At 46.9% G+C, this 20,252-nt stretch overlaps 2 protein-coding genes across 2 annotated transcripts in view; one reads left to right on the plus strand and one right to left on the minus strand.

Moving 5' to 3' along the window:
- Plg (plasminogen) overlaps positions 1 to 14,821 on the plus strand; it is a 41,621-nt gene extending 26,800 nt beyond the window's left edge. The window contains exons 13-19 of the mRNA XM_021186265.3: positions 608 to 701; positions 4,502 to 4,625; positions 6,430 to 6,507; positions 7,005 to 7,145; positions 9,690 to 9,796; positions 14,072 to 14,217; positions 14,401 to 14,821. Of these exons, the coding sequence (XP_021041924.1) occupies positions 608 to 701; positions 4,502 to 4,625; positions 6,430 to 6,507; positions 7,005 to 7,145; positions 9,690 to 9,796; positions 14,072 to 14,217; positions 14,401 to 14,562 (852 nt within the window). The 3' untranslated portion in view covers positions 14,563 to 14,821. The remainder of the gene's footprint in view (positions 1 to 607; positions 702 to 4,501; positions 4,626 to 6,429; positions 6,508 to 7,004; positions 7,146 to 9,689; positions 9,797 to 14,071; positions 14,218 to 14,400) is intronic.
- A 592-nt stretch (positions 14,822 to 15,413) lies between these two features.
- Positions 15,414 to 20,252, minus strand: part of Slc22a3 (solute carrier family 22 member 3) — an 88,034-nt gene continuing 83,195 nt past the window's right edge. Inside the window, exons 10-11 of the mRNA XM_021186320.2 lie at positions 19,059 to 19,158; positions 15,414 to 16,894 (exon numbers count right to left, since the gene is read on the minus strand). Coding sequence (XP_021041979.1) covers positions 16,834 to 16,894; positions 19,059 to 19,158 — 161 coding nt within the window. The 3' untranslated portion in view covers positions 15,414 to 16,833. The remainder of the gene's footprint in view (positions 16,895 to 19,058; positions 19,159 to 20,252) is intronic.

The following is a 20,252-nucleotide window of genomic DNA, read 5'->3' on the forward strand; positions in this document are numbered from 1 at the left end:
CCTCTTCCTCTTTTAGGGGTCAGGGGATAGGGCTAACATTCTAGCACTTTGTCCATAGTTGGCTCTGCTGAGCACCCTCCACCCGGCACTCTGGGCTTCTCTGGAAGCTCATGGTCACTTAACTAGAACAAAAGATGCTCTTGTTGCTCAGGGTGCCACAGGCTTTAGGAGCTGCTCCTCAGGAAACAGCATAGGTGTCGGAGTCAGGGGCCTTGGAGCTGAGAGCACAGTTGCACTTATTATGCAACAGCATCCGAGAAAACACTGCTGCCCTTCTGTCTTGACCCATGGAGGGTGCAAGCATTTTAAATCAACAAGGCTTCCTGGGGAACTGGATTACTGAAGCCAACCAATGACAAGACAGCCAGTAATGACCACTGTCCTGACCTGATGGCTGGCTCTCCCATACCTGGCTCAGGCAATGGCTTTCTAGTTGGAACTTGCTTTGAGCAGAGACAAGACCATGGGCATTCTGCAACAGAGGCTTTATAAGCACCTTAAACTAACTTACCATAAAAACAAGGACAGAAAGCAAGGTCTACCTCTCTACATCTGGTCCCCCCTCCGCCCCAGGGGAGCCTCTTCTCAAATGCCTGTCTCTTTTCAGTACTGCCGAAACCCAGATGGGGATGTGAATGGTCCTTGGTGCTATACAACAAACCCCAGAAAACTTTATGACTATTGTGATATCCCCCTGTGTGGTAAGTTTCTCCCTCTTTCCCATAACCCCCCCCCCCACTTCTCTTTCCCTTCTTGCATTTTTTGTAAGGAAACAATTTTCCAATAAATGGAGTGACTGTCTTCTTCATGAGGACTTACACAAAACAACCAACCACCACAGACAGGCTTTGAGCCTAGGGTTTCTGAGGAGAAAAATGGCTGCCTCTCATCCTGAGCCCTCTTTCATATGGACATCTTGAGCCTGACCTGTTACTGTCCTTGCCCCATATTAACTAAACTTAATACCAAATCCTCAAAGTGTAGCCGGGAACTCATGGGCTCCGGGAAGCTTCCCATGACTGTTCCACTGCTGGCTGGAGATGCTTGTAAAACAAGTTCAGAGCCGCTGGGATAAGATGCACTAGCGACTTTGTTGCTGCTGCTGGGATAGGATGCTACTTTGTGGCTGCTGCAATAAAATGCCCCAGGCCAAAAGCAGCTTAAGGAAGCACTTCCGGCTTACTGTTCCAAGGAACTAGGTATCCAATCACACAGGCAAAGACTGAAGTGGAACGGAAAGAACAGCTGACTGAAGGATACCATCCAAGGATTCTGTACCCAAAGAAGCCGAGAGGGAAGTGGGATGAAGTTATAAACTCTCAAAGCCTTGCCCTAGTGATGTACATCCTCCAGCAAGACTTCCCATCTCCAAAGGTTCCATGGCTTACCCAAACGGCTCTACTACATGGGGACCAAGTGTTCACATCCATGAGCCCTTGAGGAACACTTCTCATTTAAAGCACCACATAGATTTTCCTTTTCAGCAGCAGAGAAGGGAGAAAACACACACACACACACACACACACACACACACACACACACACGCACAGGCACACGCACACGCACACACACACACACAGGTAAAGCCTGCAAACTAGGATCCTAAAATTTTGTGAAAAAGAATGCAGCTATTTCTGTTAGCCATCTCTCTCCCCTTCCACCCCAGATTTCCTATTCACTAGCCACCTAACTTAGAGATAGCATGTCTGGTTCCTTCATGGGGGATTTGAGACTCTTTTGGGAGGAAGGGGCTTGGATCTAGGGAAGGAAGGTTGACAGTGGTTTTTGATATTGGGATATCAAGTCAACGGTTGTGTCAGCAAAGTGAGGCTGCTTCTGCTCCGTGCTCATCAACTCTGTAGTCAGACCGTGTCCCTTTGGACTTTCTCTCAGTGAGTGCATCTCGGGGAGGGGATGCTGGGGACTGGAGGGAGGAGCTTAACTTACAAAGCTCTTAGGGGACAGTTGTGTCCCCAGTATTTTGGGGACAGGGGTTAGGAGCATGTTAGGTGGCTCTTGGGCAGAGCAGGGGGTAGGAGGAGAGGGAAAGGACAGGCAGGTTCCTATCTGCCTATTTTACTGTAAGATAACACAGAGGCTGCCAGAGTTAGAGAAAGGGAGAGTGACCTTTTTTCTCTGGGGGGTGCTTTTTTATATTTGGAAGAAATTGTCTTGGTGGTCTCTCTACCTGAAAGAGATGGCCTCTATACTTGGATCTAGCCCCTGAGACACTAGGGTCTCAGTGTCTCCTTCCAATCTCCACACTCAGTTTCTATCCCTTGCCCCGCCCCATCCCCATTGTCTTTGCCTGCCTTGCACAGGCTGCCCCTAAGTGGTGCCTGGCCTAGCATTCAGGCCTTGGGCCCTTGTCCCAGCTTCAGAGGGCTCTGATCCTCTCTGCAGCAGCAGTGGCTAGCAGAGGGTCTGATCCTCTCTGTGTGAGTCAAGCCTTGGTATCCAACAGTCATATTCCATGGCACCGAGCCTCAGCTTTCTCCACGATTCCTCCATGCCTTCAAAGGCAGTACCACACCGGAGATGCTTAAACACAGTTTGCCAAGTTCCACTGCCAGCTTTGAGTGCATCTTTGCCCCACTCCCACCCCAAATAGCTCCTGTATGCTGACCCTAAGGAAACGAGTTTCCAGAGGATTCTGCCTAGGTGATGCTGGCCTCTTGTTTATTGCAGCTGATTTTTCAGTCCTGGCTGACCAGCACTGATTATCCTAGAAAAGCAAAGGTTTCACCTCACAGATTCCTAATTCAAAACACCACATATGTAGTGCTAGTAGTGTCTTTGAGAGACCCTCAAACTTCCATCGGAAATATCACAAGCCAGGCCTTCATTTTTCCCAACATTCTTGTCTTCAGAGCTCCCACATAATAGCTCTTAATGTCCTGAGCACCTAATGGCTTTTCCCACACAGATCTCCAAAATCCTCCCATGACTGTCCCCAAAACAACACAGGCAGGTCTGTCACAGTGATAGCCCACTCAGTGGTACCAGCAGACATTCTGGTTAGTGTCTGTGTTGCCATGGTAAAACGCCATGACCCAGAGCAGCCAAGAGAAGAAAAAGGGTTGTTTGGCTTAGCCAGGCAGGAGCTCAAGAGTGGAACCTGGAGCCAGGCAGAGACCAGGAGGAATTCTGTTACCAGCTTGCTCCTGTCAACTGGATCAGCCTGCCTTCTTATACCATTCAAGACCACCAGCCCAGGGAATGGCACCACCTAGAGTGGGCTAAACCATACTACATCAATCACTAGTCAAGAAAATTCCCCCAGAGACTTGGCCAAAGGCTTATCTGATGGAGGCAACTCCTCAGCTGAGGTTCCCTCTTCTCAGGTGAATGTACTCTCTGTCAAGATGACAAACACTAACCAGCACGTGCGTGTGCATGCAGCAAGAGGCACTGAGCTGAGATTTAGAGAGGACCATCCCATCACAACACACAGCTCTCTTTGAAAAAATGCTCCTTGCATGATTTATCAGGCTACTTCAGAGTGTGGACCCTGGTTGACTAAGATGGGATGCCCTGAGTGCTGTTTACGGTTACCTTTCCGGAGACGTTGCGGCTGCAGGCCACAAGGAAGTATTAATATCCCCTGAATCTCTGTTAGTGGGAATTACCAAAGATGGGATGCAGTCCCTGCTCGCCAGTGCAGTGGCAGGCTAGTTGATGAGAGGGAACACACACAGGAGGTAAATGGAGAGGAGGCCGGTGGGGCAAGTGGATTGATTGTTAGTGGTTGATTTTAGTGTTTGGGGTGATATGCAGGGCAGGGCAGGGCAGAGCAGGGCAGGGCAGGGCGGGGCGGGGCGGGGCAGGGCGGGGCAGGACAGTGCAGGGCGGGGCAGGGCGGGGCGGGGCGGGGCGGGGCAGGTCTGTGCTGAAACCAGCAAAGAGAAGGGTGAAGGATAGTTGCACTTGCTGTCTACGTAGACAAACACAAACAGACACACAACCTTCACAGACTCACAAGAAAAAAAAATACCATACTGTCTTCCAAAGGGATAAGAGCTATGGCCTTCAGGAGACCTTCCACAGTTCAGGAGTTTTGACATTGCCACATAGTGCTGTCATCTACAGATGTGTTGGGCCACATTCATAGCTGTCCTGAGATTCTTGCGGGCTGCAGGCTTACCATGTCACACAGATGGTGCTGACAAGCAAGGCCTGGTGTCCCAAGTATATTCTATCCAGACTGAGCAACAGTTACAAAGAACCACATTTGACCATCAAAGTCTGCCAAGAAAGGCTCTGGTTTTAATTCAATGCAACACCAATTTAATTAAATGATTAGAGTTTATAGCCCCTTCTGAGGATAGGGTTCTGTGTTGTCTGCCGCCACTTTTGAAATCCAGAGGAATGGTTCCGAAGGTTGCCTGTGACCCTGAGATGTGACAAATTCAGCTCTTGGCCATTGGCCATGAATTTATCAGGACAGTATGACAGAACCAGGACATCTGCTGCAGTGTGACCTTCTCCCATGTCTTCACAGCATCAGCATCATCCTTTGAGTGCGGGAAACCTCAGGTGGAACCGAAGAAATGCCCTGGGAGGGTGGTGGGTGGCTGTGTGGCCAACCCTCACTCTTGGCCCTGGCAAATCAGCCTTAGAACAAGGTAAAGATTTGCAGAAACATTTCCTACCTGTCTGTGTGAGCTTTGCAGAGCCTTTATGCTGAGCCTATGCCACTGAGCTTCAGTCCCCGCTCTCCTGTTCTGCTAACATAAGGAATATATACAGTTACATAAAGTTCTAAAAGATGTCTTCTTAGGTTCTCTACTTTGAACATGACCAAAAATGGTATTTAAGGAAAAACAAAACAAATCCGGGATGCTGTCATTAAATTCTGTAAATATAACGAACCGTGTGACTTGATGACATCCCCAGGAAACATGGACGGTGCTTTAGGGGTTCACACACTCCATGGCTGTTGTAAAATGAAAGAAACATTTTCACAAATGAGATGCCGTGCAGCTTGGGGCTCACAGAGGAGCTGGCCTGTCAGAGATGCAGGTGTCTGAGAATCCTGTGTGCCTTTTTTTTTGGGGGGGGTGACCCCTTGAGTTTTATGCAGAGGCTGCTTGTGCAATTCTCAAACCCACGAGCAAGCCAGCTTGTGACTGCCCTAGTTTAAGAGATGCATCCGAGCCCGTGGAAGCAGGGCCATAAGCGTCGTCAGAACACATCTGCAATTCTTAATTCCCTTTTCCTGGGCGTGACTCATAAAGTGCACATGTGGAGCAGGCTCATCGAATGTCAGCTTGCCTGGCTCATTTCCATAGCACTGGGCCTGCTCCATTGCTGTCACAGGGCCCTCTGTGAGCTTGCAGAAGCCCACTAACAGTTGTGGACATGGATGGCTGAACCGTCTCTGTTACTGAGTTGTTTTTTAAGATTTATTTTTCTTTTATTTATGAGTGCTTGTCTGCATGTACAAATGTGCACCATGTGTGTGCCTGGTGCCCCTGGAGACGAGATCCCTTGGAATTGGATCTATATAGTTGTGAGCCATCACGTATGAGGTGGGAACCGAACTTGCCTCTAGAAGAGCAGCCAGTGTTTTTGTTTTTATAAAGATTTATTTATTTATTTCATGTATGTGAGTACACTGTTGCTGTCTTCAGACAGACGCACCAAAAAAGGGCATTGGATCCCATTACAGATGGCTCTGAGCCATCATGTGGTTGCTGGGAATTGAACTCAGGACCTCTAGAAGAGCAGTTGTGCTTTTAACCACTGAGCTATCTCTCCAGCCACAGAATTTTTTTTTGTTGTTTTTGTTTTTTTTTTTTTTTTTCTTTTTGACTTAACTACTAACTTTTTGACAGGACTACTCCTTGCTGTATGCTCTTTACCTGCCAAATAGAATTTGGTTCCTTCTGAAATTGAACAGCGGTTTATTTTCTGACTGCCCCCCCCCCCCCCCGCCGCTTTTTCCCCTGACCTGATCCTACACACTAAGTTAGTTGCATTTGCATTCTAGCCATTACACCCTGGTTGGGAGTTGGTGACCTCATTAACCCACAGTACTGCTACTGGGGTCACATTTGACAAAGGGTAATTCATGAAGACCGTTTGCAAAGCCCTAGCCAATAAGGAACAAGGCAGCCTCAAGGGTAGGTCTGGACTGCTGGTTTATGTTGGGGTCCAGGGGTAAGGGGACAAAGTGCGGATTCAGGACTTCATGTCTGCTCCATGGGGACAGGTGGCATCCAAGACTCTCCCAGATATCTTAAGATTGGTCTGGATGGATGGTACTGTGTCTCTACCATCCTGCACGCAGGCTGGCTGGCAGGCCTTTCTGCTGGGAACAGAAACAGTAAGGAAAAGAGCGAATGAACATGCCTTTCTGATTTTCTGTGCAACCGAATGGGACAAAACCTCTGGCCTAAATGAAAGTTCTTGTTTTCTGTCCCCCAGATTTACCGGACAGCACTTCTGTGGCGGTACTTTAATAGCCCCAGAGTGGGTGCTGACTGCTGCCCACTGTTTGGAGAAGTACGTTCCATGGGTAACTGGCATGAGGTCTCCTTCTAAAGACCGACCTCCCTTCTCCTCCCCCTTCCCCCTCCCTCTTCCTCCCCTCCTCCTCTCCTTCCTCCTCCTCCCCTGCCCCCTTCACCCTCCCTTCCTCCCCCCTCCTCCCCTCCTCTTCGTCCTCCTCCCCTTCTACTCTCTCTGTCTGCCTTCCATGGTAGTGACATCAGGGACCCAGAAGAGCCACTGGGACAACTGGGCAAGAGAGCAGCAGTGCTAGAGAAAATCTGAAGCTGCAGAGCAGGGTCTGGGCCTGGGGAAACAGATCTGCTCAATGGCAGGCATTGGCTCTCTCAAGGTCAAGGACATCCCAGGGCCAGACAAATCTAGGATTTTGTCTCTTGCCGCACCTGTTTTGATGCTGATGTGTTAGGTGGCCGTGCGATGTGCACGGCACCAGAAGGCACCAGGGAAGGGTCTGGACTATGTTTCACTCCTGATGTCACCATCCTTTCTAGATCTTCAAGACCTGAATTCTACAAGATTATCCTGGGTGCGCATGAAGAATATATCCGTGGGTCGGATGTTCAGGAAATATCAGTAGCCAAACTGATCTTGGAGCCCAACAACCGTGACATTGCCCTGCTGAAACTAAGCCGGTATGGGTGCCCCTGGGTTTGAATCCCAAGCTGAGTAAAGACAGTGGCGTCATGGCAGGGTTTTTCAAGGCACCACCAGGGGGCAGAGCTGTCTAATATGCAAAAGTATGGGAAATTAGGAAAAAATGGGGGGGGGGGGGTAAATTTAATAAAAAAACCAGGATTCAGTCCAGCTTTGCATATCCCAGGCACATTCCTTAAAAAGGAGTCCAGATTCAGTTTCCCCATATAGAGAAAGATTTAAAATATAAGGTGCAGAAACACCTCCGTGTCTCCATTACCTAATGCCCACCAGCTAATAATTTGCATCCACTCCATGTTGACAAAGCTCCTCCCTCAGTGACTCCATGCTGACAAAGCTAATCTAAGTTACTCTAGGCTGACAAAGCTAATCCATCAGTTACTCCAGGCTGACAAAGCTCCTCTTAAAATAATGAAAGAATCAAATGAGATTGTTTGATTACATCAAATTACTTTTAAAACCTATAAACATGTGCTCAGCATGGTGGCACATGCCTTTGACCCCAGCACTTGGGAGATAGAAGCAGGTGGATCTCTCTGAGGTTGAGGCTAGCCTGGACTACATAGTGAGTTCCAGGAAAGCCAGGGCTATATAGAGAGACCTTAGCTCAAAAAACCAAAGCCCCAAACCAAAACAAGAAGAAGAGTCAGATCCCACAGGTATAGGGCTAGAGATCGGCAGTTAAGAGAGCCTGCTGCTTTTCCAGACGACTAGAGCTTGGCTCCCAGAATTTGTATTAAACGGTTCACCGCTACCTGTACTTTCAGCTCAAAGTGATCTAACACCCTCTTCCGGCCTCTGTTGGCGCGCGCGCACACACACACATCTAGGAAAAAAAAAAAGCAAAACCAAGCAGACAAACCCAGGTAAGGACGAGAACAGAATGAGACAAGAAACAATTCACAAACACAAACGCAAGTCTCATTTCCATTGTTCTTTTCTCTGTCCTTATTTTCCCTGCTGAGATGTATTTTTTAAAGCTAGACGTTGGGTAATTAGGCTTGTTCCATGGAATTAGGAATGTTTGGAAGCAGGTCCACCCCCGTGGACACAGCTCACAAACGGTCAGCTATTTTGAGAAATAACACGTTTGGGACAGGCAACAGGCACACAGTGCACATTAGCTGTGCCTGATGGCTTCCAGATGACAGGGAGATGATTCTGGCAGAAACAAGGACTGGTCCAGTCAGCGCAGGCTGCTGGAGGGAGTTCTGGTCTCAAACACTGGGCCATGGTTCTGGGCTGTAAACAGAGAGGCGATGTCTTGGGACATTTTGATGCATTAGAAAGCTAGAAGGAAGGACAGGAAGTTACTCTATAAATCAGCTGAATTCCCTCATGTCCCCAGAGCCTTCCCTTGCATCCCAGTAAATGAACAAATACAAGACCTGCCTGAGTGGTTCCCTTGGATTCCTTGCTCTCTGACAGCCGAACATTTTCTGGCTTTGATCGTATCATAGCCGCACCCCACAGACTGAAGACCAAAGGTCTTGGTGTCCTGTAAAGGAACCTATGCATGACATTCCTGTGAGAGCTGGGTCTGTTTGGGTCATTCTGGGAAATCATGTCAGCTGCAAAGCTGGGACAGTGTGGATTCTGGATGAAAACAGGGCGTTCCTCATTTCCAGTCTTTGTTTTTTAATCTCTTGAATGCACTAAGGCTTTGGGTCTGAAAAAAAAATCAAATTTAGAATACGTGTGAATCCATGGAACTTTATAACTCTATTTAGGTGCAGGTTCTTTGAAAACAGAGCTGTTCCTCTTCTGTGAAGAGCTCACTTCCAAATCACTTTCTCTTGGTGAACACTGTTTGCCCAGATGCTTGTAAGCAGTTCAGCATTTAACAGGCGAGAAGATCTGGGACGCAGAAAGGTAGAATAAATAGCCCTGGCCAAACACCTTTTGATCTTAGTGTAGCTGGATAGCATCTGGATGGTCCATCCACAGAATGGCACCCTGTTACATTGAATAGCAAGTCACAAACCACAGGACAGGGCTCAGTTGGTAAAGCACTTGCCGCACAAGCATGGAGACCCAAGCTCAACTCCCCAGTGTTACGTCAAACGCTTGGCATGAAGGGATGCACCTGTAACCCCAACACTGGGGCCCGGGGGAGAGACAGGAGGACTCCTAGAGCTAGTCTCGCCGACTCAGTGAGCTCGAGGTTCTGTGACAGACCCTGTCTCCAAAACTGGGGGGATGAACAATCGAGGAAGACACCTGAAACTGATCTCTGGACTCTCTATGCATATGCACAAGTGTGCATTTGGTGCCTGCATGGACACATGCGAACAAACATACATCCCCTCCCATACAATGGATTCTTTAGCTTGAAGGACATTGTAGAGTTCTGTGAGCATGAGGGGTTTTCTATACTCTGCTATGTCAGTGAAGTAAAGAGATACCAGCCTGAGGAATGCTGGGACACTGAGGAGGGTACACTTGGTTGTGGGTGATCTGCAGGTGAAGGGTGGGGATCTCCTGCAGAGCAGTTGATGCAACATTTGATGCACTCCTTTCAGCCCAGCCACCATCACGGATAGAGTCATTCCAGCTTGTCTGCCATCTCCAAATTACATGGTTGCTGACCGGACAATATGTTACATCACCGGCTGGGGAGACACTCAAGGTGAGACAAACTGGCCTTGACTACAGACTGTATGGCAAAAGGAACCGTTCAGAGTGAGTTGTAGCAAGTCCTGCCTGTGAATGTGGCCCAGCCCCCTTCTAGATTTGTCTGGGCACTTGCTACATCTCCATGATCGGTCACCAAGACTTGAGGAGGATGCCAGGGTGTGTCCCTTAGACTCTTCGGGCCTACTGTTACCTTTTGCCCAGGGGAGAGGGCTTCGGCACAACCCACAGATTAGCCTCGACTTATCATGTGACTTTACTATTTTAAGTTCTCAAAAACAGAATCACAACATAAACTGTAGCTAAACCAGTCTTTCCAAATACTTATTATAGTTAATATGTGTGAGAGGCCATTAGTGTGGGACAAGCTGACAACTGGGAGGGGGAGAGAGGTCCCAAGTGTCCTGGTACAGCTGACGGGGCAAGGGGTAGGAAGAGAGCTCTGTGCAGGCTTCCCCATCACAATCTGTATTTACTTTGGGGACTCTCTTTCAAAGAACGATTTTGTGGGACACACACACACACCACACACACACACACACACAGAATGGCTAGGCTTGATCATTCCAAACTTGGCTTCTCCCATTTCCCTGATTTCCTGTCTCCTTTTCCCACACTTCTGACTCTGCAGCATTGAGCTCCTGGAACAGAACTTTGGAACCTTGGAAACTGATGTTTTACCCATGGAAGTGCTAGGTCGTTCTTAAGTGGTTTGCATTTAAAGAAAAAAAAAATCTGTGTGCTACAAACTCATGGGAGTTAGATGTTGTTCCTATGTGCAGACGAGGAGCCTGATGTTCAGAGACGGGGGTGGGGGTGCGGGTGTGTGTCGGGGGGGAAGGTACAGCAGGAAAAGCATTGCCTAAGGCTGGCTACAGAGACCTGGGGAGGAGCCCCGCTTCCCGCTCACCAGCTGTGGACAGTTAGGGAGGTCTCCCTAGTGGTCTCCTAGGCTGGAGGCCTGCTCTAGGGCTGTGGTGGGAGAAGCAATGAGAGAAAACCCAACTCCAATTGATTTAAGCAGAAGGAGAGAAATGTCTAGTGATCAAGAAAGTTGGTCCTCTCTAGTGCTGGCCTGGGACCTCAGGCTCTATCCAGCCACCATCTGGGAGTCATTCAGGTCACACGAGGATCGTGGCTGCAGATGTTGGGTTACTTTTGGCTCTCTCAATGGGAATAAAGGGTGTCACTTTTCCCACAGTGGGAACAATAACCTGCCTAGGCTGGGAAAGCTCAGACTCTGGTCATGAGCCACGTTTTTCTGAACCAGTTTCGCCTGGCTCAGACCTATGCTACATGATCTGCTCTGTAGTTGGGGGCAAGGCCCACGAATGCTCGTACACAACAAGAGCTGATCCCTCAGCCGCCCTTGGGATGTAGAGTGAAAAGCTTCTAAGCCCTGCCTCCTCACCCCCAAAATCAACTGTGGTTGATCTTCATTGTCAACTGGACCACTAGGAGGCATAGCTCTGGACATACCGTGGGCATTTTGGGGGTGGGGGATGGTAAAAGGGGGAGGTAACCCATCGAGCACCCGAACCCCCTTTCTCTGTTTCCCGGATCCACAAGGACGTGAGTAAACATACTTCTGCTACAGTTGCAAACTGCAGCTGCTGCTGCCGAGCCCATCTTTCTCCAGAGTTCTGTAGCATGCCTTTGCTTTGCTAGCACAGAGCAGCCCAGAAATCACAGACAGTCCCTTCCCCGGAGGCTGTGGCTAGACTTGTCTCCATCACCAACATCAACATCACTAACATCCCCATCATTCACAGTCACCCCTATCACCATCATCACCATCGTTTCCACCTCACCATTACTAGATGGCAATAAAGACATCTAGTCAATCAGCATTTTTAGCTTCCTAGGTAAATCTCTCTTCACTTCACGCCCCAGGCTTTCTCAGAGTTTCAAACTCCAATGGCCAGCTGGTGTTGAGGCTGAGGATTCTTCTAGGTTGGTTCTTTGCTGTCCTCCTGGATTTTCAGGGGGCCTGACTACTGCTAGACTTAGCCTGGTGGCCCCCCACCCCCAGTAGGGCTTTTGCCCCTAGGTCATTTACTAGTACCCTTCAGGTCTCCAGAGGTGCCTTCTCTCCTTTGGCCACCAGATGGCAGCATATCTTCATAGACCACAACGTCCTGTAAACCACCCAGAGGTGGTTTCCTCAGGGCTCAGAACAATTTCAGCCTAATATGTGTCTCCACCCCTGGACTTAGTTCGAGCAATGCCCACCATCCCTTCTGGTCCCATGACCTTAAGACATGTCTCTTCCAGCTCCTGTAATCACCAGACAGATTACACATTTTTCTGAACCTAAGACAAGTCTAGTCAAAGTGTCAGGGGAAGGCGCTGTCCTTTATTTCTTGGCTGCTCTGTGCTAGCAAAGCAAAAGTGTGTTACAAAACTCTGGAGAAAGCTGGGCTTGCAAACTGGAAAGCTGAGTTCTCGGCAAGCTCGCTAAGTCCTGGGTGAATCCATCTGCACAACAGCCCTTCCTCTGGCATTGCTGCAAGTGTTCTGGCTCAGTCTGGCATCTGGTACACAAAAGCAGCAGGATTTTTTTGTTTTTGTTGTTTGTTTGCTTTTTGTTTTTTTTTAATATATAAAGAAGAGATACAACTCATAAGTCGAGTAAGGGATTAAATGTTCCCTTTCTCTCATTGCTGAAGAAATATAGATTAGAAAATGAATCAAAACAATTTACACCTATTACATTAGCTAGTTAAAAATTATTAATATTTTAATAATAGTGTGACATGGACACTTGTGAGGGTGTTATGGACTGATGTTTTCTGGCCATACCTATCTCGAAAATATTCTGAATATAAACATGTGTATGTTGTTTCTGAGAACTTAGACTTAAGAAAATATCATGGGCTGAAAATAGATGGCAGAGGTAGAGGTGTGGAGCCTTTGTGAACAGGGAGGGGGCCAAGGGGCATGGAAAAGTACATGGGCATGGAGCCCGCAGCTCCAAGTTCCAGGTAAACACTGTCCACACTAAGCCTTGGTTTCCTTAATTGCCTATCAGGGATCATAGAAGTCGATACTTTCTAGAACTGGTGCAAGAAGTAAATGAATTAATTAGATGAATTAAATGAAATTATACTATGTCACCAGCTTGTTCCTTGAACAGTTAATGATTAGTCAAAGCTATGGCTTTGGGGAGGCCATTAGTATCCACACATAAAAGGGGCTGTCTGAAATGCCTGCCGTGCGTGTACAGTGTGGAGCGACCCCACGACCGATAAATAATCATTCCTCACTCAGCTATCAGGGAGATTGTAGCATTATTAAAATGTCCCAAGGTCTGGGGAGATGGCCCAGTCGGTAGTGTTTTTGCCTTATAAGCATGAAGACTTGGTTTGGATCCCCAGAACTATAAATACGGACCTGGTGGTGTATACTTGTAATACCAGTTCCAGAGAGGTGGAAGCATGTGGATCCTTAGGGCTTACACATCATCTCAAGGAATGATGCCCAAGATTGACCTCTGCCGCCCCCCCCCAGACACACACACATTGTTCTTATGGTAAATTGCTTACCTTGCAAGTGGGGCTTGCCAAATTGGAAAATAGGCTTTTCCATTGAAAATATGGAGAAGTCTCAGCTGTGTCCATGTGGAAAACAGCATTGGATCCCCAGAACCCATGTACAGTAAAACGATCTGGACATGGTAGCCACATTGTAATCCCAGTGCTGGGGAGGTGGAGACAAGGGCAGTCCCTAGGGCTTGATGGACAGTCAGCCTAGCCTATGCAGTAAGTTCTAAGTCAGAGAGAGTCCTTGTCTCAAAAGGAAGGTGGGCAGTGCCTGAGGACTGAATGACACCTGAGGTTGGTCTCTGCCTGCCCTACCCCCATTCCCCTTTATGCTATAATGAGCAGGTGGGGGAGGGATTTGAAATGGAGCAGTATTATATAGGTGGTAAATAAAGTATAGAAAGCCTGAAAAAGAACACATTACAATAGTAGCAACTGAACTTTTAAAGCCCCCCTCTCTTTAATGTATTTGTCTTTTGTTTTAAACTGGAAATAATATGTGGACAATAGCAAAGCTGCAAATGCCACGGAGAAGCCGGAATGCTGCAGCAGGTCTTGGGAACCCTGTTTAACATGGTGTGTAACGCTCACAACTTTAAGGGCTCAAAGGTGTTAACAGTGTCTCCCTGTGCCACACAACCACACAAATGAGAGATCTATACCCGCTGCTGTGTCATTCTGGAAGTTTCCTGGGCACCGTTTAATTACATCTCTACTGATCATCACAGGGACTTTCGGTGCCGGTCGTCTCAAGGAGGCTCAGCTGCCTGTGATTGAGAACAAGGTGTGCAACCGCGTTGAGTATCTGAACAACAGAGTCAAATCCACCGAGCTCTGTGCCGGGCATCTGGCTGGTGGCATCGACAGCTGCCAGGTAAGAGAAGAGACCGAGATGGTCTTGGGTTGACACATCTCTGCCCCTTGGACTTTCAGTCTGAGAGGATTTGACAACCCATGGCCTGTGGAGGAATCCCACAGAGAGACAACACAAAGATAGCATCCCATATTATACCGGTGTGGCTCCCTTCTCATGTGGACTCTTCCCTCCCTCATCTAGGGCGACAGTGGAGGACCTCTGGTTTGCTTCGAGAAGGACAAGTACATTTTACAAGGAGTCACTTCTTGGGGTCTTGGCTGTGCTCGCCCCAATAAGCCTGGTGTCTACGTGCGTGTCTCACGGTTTGTTGATTGGATTGAAAGGGAGATGAGGAATAACTGACTAGGTGGAAGGCCGAGCAAAACCTCCGCTTACCAAAGCTTACTGAATATGGGGAGAGGGCTTAGGGTGTTTGGAAAAACTGACAGTAATCAAACTGGGACCTTACACTAAACCACAGCTTCCTGTTGCCCCTCAGCCCCTCCCCCATTTTTTGTATTATTGTGGGTAAAATTTTCCTGTCTGTGGACTTCTGGGTTTTGTGACAATAGACCATCACTGCTGTGACCTTTGTTGAAAATAAACTCGATACTTACTTTGATCTGAGTTGTTTTTTTGGGGAAGGGAAGTCTTCAATATTTTCATATTCTCTGTTCACCCTAACAATTTAAAAGCAACCGACGGAAAGTGATTCAGTTTGTTTTCCCAAGGGCCAGCTTCACGAAGGACTAAACAGACAATAGGGTCACCGAGAGGAGAACTGAAAGTCTTGGCGAGTCCCTCGTACATTGACCTCATCAACTAACGACAGCCTGACATACATCTTCAACGTCTCCCTTTCTGACACTGAGAATATTGGAAGCTGCCACATGTACGGAGAGTCAAGGGACTGAGTTCTATTCTGGTACTGACGACTGGGCTTCAGCCCAGATCCCAGGATGTGTAGCTGGGTCGTGGCATAGCTAGGTGAGGGAAACCTAATATAAGACCAGCCGAGAGTCTGAACAGTACTGTAGGTCACATCCGAGTGCACAAACAGGGAGGGCCGGGAGCCCGTAAAGGAACAGCAAGCCACCATCGAAGTGATGTTATTTCCCAGTTTGGAGACAGTAAGCAATACACACGTGTTATGTGGGATAGTGTTTGACAGTGGCACATGTTTAGAGGGAGGAGAAAGGATAGATATTTTTAAAAACAGTTTAAAAATTGTTTATTGTTATGAAACAGAACTACCAACTTGAAATGCAATCCAAAGGCAGGAGAGTGGACAAGAGCCGTGCAACAGCCATGAAACACACAGGCAGCTGGGCCACAAATGCCTGTGTATGCAGTGGGTGTGGTAATGAATACCCCAAAGGCTGTCGGGGAACTGAGCAGTCACACTCAGTTCTCCCGTGCTTCATGATTAAACATCTGTCTAACAGTCACACACATCTTCTCCAGTGTTGCAAACATAGTATGATCTCCACACATGTAATAGTTCCCCCCCCCCCGCCACACATTGGCAAGGTTTCTCTTTGATGCTAATTTTGCCTGTCCACACTGAGTTTGAAGTTTAAGACACATTCAGCCTAACATACATACCGAGTCTGAAAATAAACCAAGAACTGCACACCATATAGAATACTGTGTTTACATTTGAGTCTCTGCTCCAGAAGGCTTGATTAAAAACAAAAAGAGAAAGTCCAGTTCCTCCTTAGTATCCCCTCCAACACTTATAATTATGTCAAATTGGCTGCTAAGTCTTTTAAATTTGAATACAATTGACTTTTATCATTAAGTGGCAACAAATGTATTTGGTTTTGTTTTTTGGTTTTTTTTTCTCCCAAGACAAGTCAAAAATGTGAAGATGGAATGAAAAAAGTCTATGCTTTGGACTCTCAGTCACAGGTACCCCTGGAACGGAATTCACAAACATGACATAATTATCCCTTTATTTTTCAAATCCTAAGACCTGGGAAATCCAAATCCAGGCTTTGTTTTCTCCCTCAATAAAGAATCTGTGATTACAGTGGTCCTCTGAAGGAGGTGGCAAAATATCTGGGGCCTGGGGACTTCATAATACCACAGCCAGGTCCTCTGTTGTGTTGCATTTAGGCAGCTGTGCCTAACCTGGGGCCTGGGACCTCAGCAGCTACAGGAGACAGGAGGGGAGTAGCGCCGGGCATATCGGCCCTGTGAAGGCTTGTATTCGGAGCTCAAGGGAAGAAGTAGCAATTCTCAGACTCGTCAAAACGCTCTTCACTGCGGTGTCTTGATCAGATCAGTTGAGCACACTTCTGGACACGTGCCAGGCCTTGGTTTGTTCATCCTGCTTCCTGGATGGTACTGTCTTGTCCTGAGAACTGGAGAACTGGTTGGGGCCTTCTCATCTCTCCTTACCTTGCTGAATGAGAACCTAGCCAGAATCCGTGTACCTACTGGATCTTCATGAAACAGGTCAAAGATTATGTGTTCCCCGAAGCTTGGGTAGCATGATAAATCTTCATCTTATACCTTATAAAATACTCCGAAATCTTTACAGTTCCTTGGAAGGGCGCCACCTAGAGGAGGTGAAGCACACTGCACAGGCATATTCCAGTCTTCTCTGGTCCTCCCGGCAACACAGGGGCCTCAGACATCAGAAGTAGAAACCTGGGTTTTCTTTTTTCTGCCACACTGATGCAATTGTGAACTGATGAGACAAAGGCAAACAGGGAAAGGTCTCGTGAAAGATCATGCAATGACTTAAGGTCACAGGGGTTCGCAACCTATGCATCATGACCCCTTGGGGTGGGCGGGGCTTGACAGACCCTTTCACAGGGATCACCTAAGAGCAACTGCATATTAGTTTCAATTCAAAATGGTAGCCAAATTACAGTTATGACGTAGCAATGAAATACTTTTGTGGTTGGGGATCACCACATCATGAAGGACTGTATTTAAAGGGTTGCTGCATCAGGAAGGTTAAGAACCACTAGGCAGACATAAGCAGGATGTCTCACAGGGAAGAACGCAGAGCACAGAGAGCAGGATGCCTCACAGGGAAGAACGCAGAGCACAGAGAGCAGGATGCCTCACAGGTTAAGAATGAAGAGCACAGAGTTCCTTCTTACTGTTGACCCATAACCCTGGCCTAAGTGAGGCACACATAAGCCCAGCAGTTATATGCTGTAAAGCCTTTCTGTTTCCCAGTGAGGATAAAAACGTTTCTACTTCACAAAATTGTTCTGAGTATCAAATGAAAGAGCATATGTTAAAACCATGAAGCACATAGGTATTTTAAAATATCAACATCTATGTTCTCCCCCCCCTTGGGGGGGGGACAAACTCTGAGATGACCACAATTCAGTCTTTTAAAAAAATGTTTTGGGATGGAAAGATGGCTCAGTGGTCAAGAGCACCATTTGCTCTTGCAGAGGTCCTGAGTTCAATTCCCAGCAACCACATGGTAGCTCACAACCATCTGTAGTGGGATTTGGTGCCCTCTCCTGGTGGAGGACAATTACAGTGCACCCATAAATACAATAAACAAATTAAAAAAAATTCATGTTTGATAACTTTTAAAATTTAGATGTCTACCCTTAGTTTCTGCTTCACTAAGTTAGTTATTTGTCTTTAATATATTTTACTTTAATATAGCACTATATTATTTTTAATTATGCAAATAACATCAAACCATGTCATCTAATTGAGACCAATCAAACACTACAGAATTACATTACAGAAAGAGACTGGCCTTCCCATCCACGCCCTTCCCTCTCATATCCTTCTCCATGGGGGTGGGGGTGGGGAGGGGACTATTGATTACTTATTTTTAAAGTAATATGATCATTTAAAAAATGATTTATTTATTCATTTGATGAATATGAGTATACTGTAGCTGTCTTCAGACACACCAGAAGAGGGCATTGGGTCCCATTACAGATGGCTGTGAGCCACCATGTGGTTGCTGGGATTTGAACACAGGACCTCTGCAAGAGCCATTTCTCTAGCCCCCAATTTGATCATTTTTAAAAATCATTCCACATTCTTGTTTCTATCTTTCTATTGAGATAGATTTCAGAGGAAATGGTTTTTTAAAAAAAGCATGCATGATAATTTTTTTGTAAATATAACTCTTCAAATTTATGTATTGGTTAGAAATTAATCCATATATAGCCAGAAAACAATATAGCTCTTCCCTCCAGAACTTGATCTCTTTCTTTCTCTCCTGCTGTCTGCCTGTCTGTCTGTCTATCTACCTACCTACCTACCAACTCCTTATTTATCACAGATGTGTCTGTTGTGTCTTTCTTATCTTTATTTCTAACTTATGTATTTACCTAGTAATCATTTACCCATTGTCTTATCTCTTCATCAAATTTCAATGCACCATTGTCTATCTTCCTTTATTCCTATCTGTCGCTAGCTTCCTTCCGTCTGTCATATATGTCCCTGTGTATCTACAGAGACAGATTACTGTGCTTTTTGTTTCCCTTGATAATGAAGCTTGAGGAGCATCCGGGCCATTCCATGGGGACAGGGGCCACTTCTTTCCATTTTGGAGGGTTGTTTGTACCCTGATGTGCTGCCATTTTTCTGGTGCACATCTGAGCTTTGCCATGGCTCATCCCCAGCCCCTGGTTTAAATCACTTCTGAGTTTTAACACCTTACTAGGGAACACTCCTCAGTCACATTTTAAAAATAGCCCCCATTCTTTTTATAGCTTCACGTTCTTCTCACGTTAACCCGTTTAATCTTTTAACTGTTTTAAGGTACTAACTGAAGATTTAATGTCGTTTCCCCTGTGGATAATCAATGCCCCCTGGCTTAACAAGGTGCTTCCGTCTAGGGAGTGTTGAATCTTGTGCAGTACCTGCCAAGCTTTTCTACATCTTCCACCGTCTCCGGCAAGGCAATGCCCTTCGTTTCAGGCAAAAGCATCACGAGGCCACCACAGACAGACGCCAGGATCCCTGCCGGATGAGGGAGAGGCATAACTACCCACACACACACTCTTCCCGCCTTGATGCTCACTCCGTGCCCTTACCTTCCTCCAACAAATTCATTCCATGGTTCACCATGACCAGATTTCCTCCCTTTCAACCTTTCTCCATCTTCCTCAGTTCTGCACAGCTCATGGTCCCTGTGCTCTTGATGTATACTGAGGGTCAGTCGGGTGACACATGGTGGTAGGGACACACGCTGAGAAATGTGGCACTATCATTGTTGTGTCACCACCATGATGTGGATGCAGATAAACTAAGACGTCAATGACATCACTGGGTGATACAGTCTTATAGATGCCACTGTGTTGGCTGTGAGCCTGCCTGTGATATATGACTGAGCTTACAGAGCACCTGGCAAGAGCGAGCCACTCCAGGCCTCTCCCATTCACTGAGAAGGCAGATGGTGGACAGGAGCCCCCTCTGCCTCTGTTTCCCAGCCCTGGAGCTTAGCTGTATTCACATTACACTTAAGGTCTCTGCCTCTGCCTCAGGGTAAAGCCTTGTCTATGCCTATCTTTGGGGATTCCCCACAGAGTGTTTATCCCATATCCCAAGCACCCTCAGTCTATCCTCAGAAGCATTCAAACACATTTACCCTCTTCAGTGAGCCCTCGGCCTCACATCACCCCCTGATAATCTCCTCTCTTTGCTGTTCTTTACACCTGAACTTCTGGAAAGAGCATTGGCTATTTCTTCTCCCTCATCATAGACTAACAGATGTGCAGGTAAACGCCAACATCTGGATCCTGAAAACACAGAGCTAACACTGCTGTGCTCATTCCTGTGGTGTTAATGGTCCTGTGCACACATTTCAAGCCACCCAACCTAACTTCATTGCATAAAGTACCCGAACAGGATGGGCAGTGAGCCTCTGAACTACATCATTCCCACACAGGATGCACGAGGGGCGGAGAATGATCAGGGTATGGGTAGATGTAATCTTGTGTCATCTATTTTTTTTTTTGAACACACCATTTGAAGTATCAAAAGCAAATTTATTTATTGAATATGTTAAAGCATATAATTAGTTTTTAGGCTCACCTTTAAATACATGATAACGG

Source organism: Mus caroli, unplaced genomic scaffold (assembly GCF_978045245.1).
Source record: "Mus caroli unplaced genomic scaffold, Mus_caroli_1 scaffold_18, whole genome shotgun sequence".
Taxonomy (NCBI): domain Eukaryota; kingdom Metazoa; phylum Chordata; class Mammalia; order Rodentia; family Muridae; genus Mus; species Mus caroli.